At 35.3% G+C, this 8,253-nt stretch overlaps 1 protein-coding gene across 1 annotated transcript; it reads right to left on the bottom strand.

The window, feature by feature from the left end:
* Positions 1–856: 856 nt before the first annotated feature.
* On the bottom strand, positions 857–7,800 carry LOC111058713 (dual oxidase-like; the record flags this gene model as incomplete). Its single annotated transcript, XM_039419169.1, is given in 5 exon segments — positions 857–915; positions 918–1,019; positions 2,925–3,129; positions 6,035–6,222; positions 7,639–7,800. Coding segments are annotated over 5 exon segments (716 nt in total), but the record flags the coding sequence as incomplete, so codon positions are not given.
* Positions 7,801–8,253: the final 453 nt, after the last annotated feature.

The raw sequence follows: 8,253 nt of genomic DNA, 5'->3' as shown, positions 1-8,253 counted from the left end.
TTTTGAAAATTTTCATTTCATTTTTCAAAATTGAGCCTTTAAAGCATGAATATTCATGCCAAATTTCAGATCAATACAACATTTCGTTCTTGAGATAAAAATTCCTGAGTAAAAAAAATAAAATAGCAGCTATAAGGATAGCCGCTGAGTTTTGGACACTACTTGAAATACAATTGTAGTCTCCTATCATCCAGGAACAATACCCCAATGTTCGACACTACTTCTGAAACACCCTGTATATTATAATATAAACTCACTCGAAAATAACATAATTTGAAGCATGTAGTGGAAAATAAATCAAGTTGAAAAAATATTAAGAGCATTGGAGAATCATACCCCCCAATCATGTTCTTCAACTGTTGACAGTTGACACACATTAATTGTTGGAAATAAATTGGAAGTTGCATTTGTTCAAATGCTAATTAATAAATAATTATTATTAAACGAGAATCTCAATTAAATGCTGTAAATGCAACTTCCATCTGTAGACTGTCTGGCCGCTATGGCTTCGTATAAAATGAGCGCTGCTATCCAGAGATTGTAGTTTGATGTAAGGGTAAGCATTCCTGACCGGCAATTAGGAGGTACTGGGTTCGATTCTTGGGCTGACAAATAATTTTTGAATAGTAGCGCTCATCACATTTCCATCTAGCTGTTTACCCTGTTGTCAATATTTGCAGTAGCAGAAAGTCTTCGGGGTGAATTACAGCAATTGGGATTTTCGTTAACAATAATTACTACATTAATTCTCAAAGTAACTAGAATTCCCATTAACTATAATGTATCTAATATGATGATGATATTGTTATCTATTTCATAATTATTCTGATAGCATATTTTAGTAAATGATTCCAACCTGCAGTGTAGCGACAATCCTCCTAGCCCTCTGGAAGACCTCTTCATCAGGCCAGTCTGGTGTTCCTTCTGCACTCTTTCAGCCACCTTGTTGTGCCAGCGAAAGAAAAGGATGCCGAACGAGAGAAGAGCCGGGTTCTGGTTGCTCCTCGGATCACCAAGTACTACAAACAGCAAATTAGAAAAAAATAGATTATACTATAGTGAGGTCCACGTTATAATGGCAGTGAAGAAAGATAGGAGAAAAACGTTGCCAAGTCTCTCCATTTGCCACTGACTGTACACAGCTGTTACTCAATTAATTCCATTAAATTTGATCTAATAATAATTATCATTTCCTTGATAAAATAATCAATTTAATGTCGAATTAATCAGGAATATATATTTTTCCCCCAACAATTTTCTTCAAATGTATAACCTAGATAGCTATTTATAAGCCCTATCAACTGACATGAGTCTCATTTCTGTGAAAATTGCAGGAGCTGCGTAATATTCTTCAGAAAAATGGATTTTGTTAAATTTCTAGCACAATTTTCTCAAAAATGACTCGACCGATTTTTTTCAAATTCATACCCTGTATAGTTACTTATCAACTCTATCAACTAGCATGAATCTCCTTCCTGGGAAACTAATGGGGGGTCCACCCCATTCTTGATAAATTGACTTTGTTGCCTCCTTCTCGTGCGTGAGGTATACAGAAACATATGAACCTATTGACTGAAAAAATGACCTCACTTACTGATCATTTTTTAGAAACAGGCAGGGACTCGAAGAATTTAACTTAAATAATTGTACAAACCTTTCGAGTCTACCCTATTTTATTGACCACAAAAACCGCAAATGGCTAATAGATACAGGCTCCGAAAAAAACTATATTCACCCGAGCATTCTTACCAAAGATGACCAACTAATTAAGAAAAATTTTATAGTTAAGACCGCCACAGGGGCAAAAATGGGTCACAATTTTATAAAATTTGACACTTTCGAAACATTTGGCACTCTACTCATAGTTCCTTTGCAAGTATTTCCTTTTTCCAATGGCTATGATGAATTATTGGGTTGCGAAACATTGGAACAACTTAAAGCCTTCGTTAATTTGTCAAAAATGCAACTTGAATTCGAAAATGGTATCTTTATTCTCCTAAAACGTGAAAAAACTAAAGTTGACCTGAAACGAGGATTGCATAAATACAAACTTCCCGTAAAAGGTAACCTCAAATATGGAGTCGTTCAAAAAATCAAAAAAAATAATGATTTCACAATCGAAGATTCCCTCGTGCAAATTGATGAACAATTTACATATTGTCTGATTCATGCCAACCAGGACAAGACTGTTTATCTTGATCCCCTTGACATTGAAGAAGTGCATCGTGTACTCAATCATGGAATAATATCTGATACAAAAAATATCTCGGTCTCTAGCCTCGATATGCAGGAATTGTCCCACTCTTTTAGTGAAAATACATTAGATGAAATACACAATGAAATACCCTCTCTAATTCGTACATCTCACATGAACGAAGAAGAGTAATACAGTTACTGTAGGTAGGTAGAGCAGTTTATTCAAAAGAACACATATCCGATCTTTTATTTGTAGAACAGCTGTTTTGACGATTTTTTAAAAATCCTCAAATTTCACAATAATATTATTGAGACAAAGAAAAAAATGCACTCTGGGAAACCATTATATACAATAATTATAGTATAATAATCGTAGTTTAAATATTAGCCGCAATCGGCATTATGTTATTCCCTAAATTATTGAAAATGAGGCTTTCAGTTCATTGAGCAAGGAAAGTTGTGTAAGGTACCACACCAGATTTTTTCTTGAGCGTTCAAACTGTTTGAAATTGAAGAATAATTTTGTTCAGTTATTGAAATTGCAGGATTAAAATTACTCATCTCGCTTGTTTTACTTACAAAATGGGCACGTTAAACTGTCGGTCCCGGCTGAAGTATGACAGTCGTAAGGCCCATTGACGGCTCAAATTGTATATTCAGGCGGTGGAACCTTCCCGCAAGGGACTCCCCACCAACAAAGCCATACGAATTTACTTTTTTTTACTTACAAAATAATCGTTCAGGACTCAGAGTCCTGAGTACATTGGGTACAGGGTTGTTGAATAGTGGCACCCTCATAGTATTCTTAACGGGTAACTTCCCTGAGGCATCACTCAGCAGGGTTCCGTTCTCGAAGGACCTCATCGCTGTAATCCATGCCTCACTTGTGCTGTAGATGAAACTGCCGTCTATCCAGCTGGTAACTCTGTTTAACTGCAAGCAGAAACTAAATTAATTTTGAAAATTATGAGACCTAGAATCGGTTCGGAAACCACCTGAATGATGAAGAAGAGGAGGAGGAACCTTCTTTTGTTCCTGGAGATTAGGAGTAGGAGAAGAAGAGCAAGATGAGAAATAGAGAAGAAGAAGAAAAAGAAGGACGAGGTGGAGGTGGAGGAAGAAGTAGAGGAGAAGCAGGAGGAGGCGAAGAAAGAAGAAGAAGAAGGAGGAGGAGGAGGAGGAGGAGGAGGAGGAGGAGGAGAAGGAGGTGGAGTAGAAGGAAGAGAAGAAGCAGGAGGGAGTGAAACAGCGCAAGGAGGAAGAGGCGGAGGAGGATGAGAAGGAGTAGGTGGAGGAGAAGGTGAAGGAGAATCAGGAGAAAGAAGAAGAAGGAGGATTGATTGAGTACTTTATTAATGTAGATTACAATATATACTGGCTTATACACTATATACAATAGCTTACATACAGCAATATTATAGATGAATTTAATAATATAGACTAAGAGAAAATAATAATTATTGAACTGTATATGATATGAAAAAGTAATTTGTAATATAATAACTATAGAAATTATATTGTTATGCATCTACATAAATTGACGGAGCTTTGGACATATCAATGTCCATTCTTCGGAAACAATATTCAAAATATCCTCCCCACTAACTCTCTACCAAAAGGAGGAGGAGGAGGACGAGGAGTAGCAGGAAGAGGAGGAGGAGAAAAAGGTGGAGTAGAAGAAAGAGGAGAAGGAGAAGGAGGATAAGGAGAAAGTGGAGGAAAAGGTAGGGGTGATGCAGGAGGAAGGGAAGAAGAAAAAGGAGGAGTGGGAGGATTAGAAGATGGAGGAGGAGAAGAAGAAGACAAAACAAAGAAGAGAAGGAATTGGAGACGATAGAGAGTAGAAAGAGGCAAAGAAAAACGTGGAGGAGAGACAAAAAATGAGATAACACAGGAAAAGGGAAAGGAGATAATATGAACAATGATTAAAAACACTTCACTTCTATGGGCTACGTTTTAACAAATTATTGAAAACAATATAAAAATCTTGTATTACCCTTTATTTTTGGCTAACGCTTCGACTATAGTGAGGTCCACGTTATAATGGGCAGTGGATAAAGATAGAAGAATAGCGATGCCAATTCTCTGCATTAATTAATTATATTTCTCCACTGTCAAAAACATACTTGGCATCGTTGTGGACCTAGAAAATGATAGTACCACCGGTTTTGTCGAATGATAGACAAGAATAGCAATACCAAAGTTGATCAAATATTGTCATTATAACGTGGACCTCACTATAGAACAAGAACAACCACAACATGATACAGTATCATCACTATATGATACAGTAACATCTCAACATGTTACACAACACTATGATTTGATACATTCGCTATCTGCTTTGTCGAATGATAGACAATGATAGCAATACCAAAGTTGATCAAATACTGTCATTATAACGTGGACCTCACTATAGAACAAGAACAACCACAACATGATACAGTATCAACACAATATGATACAGTATCATCTCAACTTGACACACAACACTATGATTTGATACATTCGCTATCTGCTTTGTCGAATGATAGACAATGATAGCAATACCAAAGTTGATCAAATACTGTCATTATAACGTGACCTCACTATAGAACAAGAACAACCACAACATGATACAGTATCAGCACAATATTATACAGTATCATCTCAATGATACACAACACTATGATTTGATACATTCGCTATCTGCTTTGTCGAATGATAGACAATGATAGCAAAACCAAAGTTGATCAAATACTGTCATTATAACGTGGACCTCACTATAGAACAAGAACAACCACAACATGATACAGTATCAACACAATATGATACAGTATCATCTCAACTTGATACACAACACTATGATTTGATACATTCGCTATCTGCTTTGTCGAATGATAGACAATGATAGCAATACCAAAGTTGATCAAATACTGTCATTATAACGTGGACCTCACTATAGAACAAGAACAACCACAACATGATACAGTATCATCACTATTATGATAAAGTATGATTTCAATTTGATACACAACACTATGATTTGATACATTCGCTACCTGCTTAGTCGAATGATAGACAAGGATAGCAATACCAAAGTTGATCAAATACTGCAATTATAACGTGGACCCCACTATAGAACAAGAACAACCATAACATGATACAGTATCATCACTATATGATACAGTATGATCTCAACTTGATACACAACACTATGATTTGATACATTCGCTATCTGCTTAGTCGAATGATAGACAAGGATAGCAATACCAAAGTTGATCAAATACTGTCATTATAACGTGGACCTCACTATAGAAACATCATCCTCGCCTGCAAAAGGCCACTTCCTGTCCATGTGACATAAGATATAAATAATCACTATTTAGTGAATTATTATTCGTATTAATATCAGTAATTCTATGATGTAATCAACTCACTTTTTCCCTGGGATAGTGAATTATTATTTGTATTTATTTTAGTAATTTTATGATGTTATCAACTCACTTGTTCCCTGGGATTGTTAGGACTCTGCCCTGTTTTCCTGTCATAGCCTGCTCTGTGGAAGGGAATAGACTTTCCTCCCTCACACTCGGGGTCATACATAATGTATATCATTAACCACTATTTAATGAATTATTATTTGTATTTATTTTAGTAATTTTATGATGTAATTAACTCACTTGTTCCCTGGGATTGTTAGGACTCTACCCTGTTTTCCTGTCATAGCCTGCTCTGTGGAAAGGGATAGATTTTCCTCCCTCACACTCTGGGTCATACATAATGTATATCATTAACCACTATCCAATGAATTATTATTTGTATTTATTTTAGTAATTTAATGATGTATTTAACTTACTTGTTCCCTGGGATTGTTAGGACTCTGTCCTGTTTTCCTGTCATAGCCCGCTCTGTGGAAGGGAATAGACTTTCCCCCCTCACACTCGGGGTCATACATTTCGTCACATTTCTCGATCTCAATTCGATGTACTTCGATCGGACATCCTGACTCACTTGCCATTACTACCTCTGAACTTACTACTTGACCTGCAAAAGAAAAATATCAATAATTATTACAAGTAGCTCTGTGAACAGTAGACCTCACGCAGTGTTCTCATCCTCAAGTATCTGATGTCAACTGCTCTAGTTGATTCAGTTGAATCACACACAATTCACAGTTGAATCATAATTTACTCTTGAAAACTGTTACTTGTTTTCTCCAAGATCAAAAACTCACTCATGTTAATAAACTCAGACCACGTTTGAATTTCTATCCCATATGATAATATTCATCCAGTTCCGTGATAATCTTTCCATCTGATAAAAATATTTCTCAAGTATTTTAAAATTATTTTTTATCAATCAAGAATATTATAATTTCTTCAGCATTATTCAGTTCATTAATTCATTTTTTATTTTATTTCCAATCACCTATCAAATTTGTTTTTCAAATATGAGAATATTGATGCTGATGGGCACGCATCATGAAGAATATTGAAACCCTACGTTATAGAAATAGACACGGCCAGACATCTGTGTAATGCATGCAATAAATGATCCACTTGTCAGCTGATTGATTATGAATAATTATATAGTCTGATTGATTCTATCTTCAAGGTAGATGATATATAGGCATATAATGATACCAGAGTATGACAAATTTCTTTGCTTTACATATTACCCTTGAAATGCAAAATTTCAAAAAACCATCGACGCGCAGTTGAAAAGGAATATTCCTACCAAATCTCATCGAATTCTATCAACGCGTTTGGCCGTAATTGCGTTACATACAGACAGACAAAAGGAAATGGAGTTAAAACATAGACCTCACTGCGTTCGGTCAATTAAACGAAAATCTCAATTAAATGCTGTAAATCACCCCGAAGACTTCTGCTACTGCAAATATTGATAACAGGGTGAACAGCTAGATGGAAATCCCGGCTAAAAAAAAAAAATTTTGTTTAGTAGCAACCTTGGAGAGTACAGGTTACCTGCTACTATATAATAACTGTATTACTCACTCAATAATATATTGAATTGAATAATATTATAATTAAATAAACGTCAATATATAAATAATTATACTGGTTATCACGTTATCCCAGTTGACGTTTAATGAAGTATCCCTAATACACTGATAAACTACGACTAATATTGCTGATCTCCGTTGTTATGTTAGAATTATGATTTCATGAAATATATTATGATATAATAATTCAACGTGGACTGACAAATAATTTTAATTCCCGGGCTGACAAGTAATTTTTGTATAGTAGCGCTCATCGTATTTTCATCTAGCTGTTTACCCTGTTGTCAATATTTGCAGTAGCAGAAGTCTTCGGGGTGGTCCACAGCTCAATTGATATTTTAGTTTAATAATAATTATTATTTGAACAAGTGCAGTTAATAATTTATATGCATCTGTATTTTTTTATTTTTCTGGTTATTTTTGTAGAAACTTACCAAAAAACGCAAGCAGAGCAGACCGATTTTTAGAACTCTGTTGCCCATCGTCTCCCTTCATAAAAAGCTGACTCAGCTTTCGGGGACTCGGTCTGTCTTCACCCGCTAGCATATAGACCCCGTCCGAATAGGCTGGGGGAGTTTTGCGGGTCATGTGACTGTCTGTGAAAAAAAGGAAAATTAAAAATTATTAAATTACTGAAAAAAAAGAAAAACAAAATATCTCATCCCTAAAGTTCACAACCTGACGTATAGCCAAACTGTAGTATAATACTAGAGATTTATTTTGACAGTTGACATTTATTTATTTATCTATTTATTCATCTATTTATTTATTTATCACATTGTGTACAAATACTTGAGATGTGGAAAGGCACAACAGGCTCATGCCCAAAACTGTCCCATTTCCAATTTATACTATACTGTACAAATCAAAATGTTGGTTATGTCACTTTCACTTTTCAAAATACAATTTACGCTCTCCATTACTCAGATAAACGAGCAAATTTTGATTCAAAAAGATACTATTAGAGTCTGGAACTAATATTGCTAATCTCAGTTTTACGGCGAGTTTACGAGCTCGGGATTTAGGTAAGTTCTAGACTTCAAACAGCT

The sequence above is a fragment of the Nilaparvata lugens genome, unplaced genomic scaffold (genome assembly GCF_014356525.2).
Source record: "Nilaparvata lugens isolate BPH unplaced genomic scaffold, ASM1435652v1 scaffold8695, whole genome shotgun sequence".
NCBI classification, from domain to species: domain Eukaryota; kingdom Metazoa; phylum Arthropoda; class Insecta; order Hemiptera; family Delphacidae; genus Nilaparvata; species Nilaparvata lugens.
Note: the sequence above shows the minus strand (reverse complement) of the source record. Positions and strands in the feature narration are given on the sequence as shown.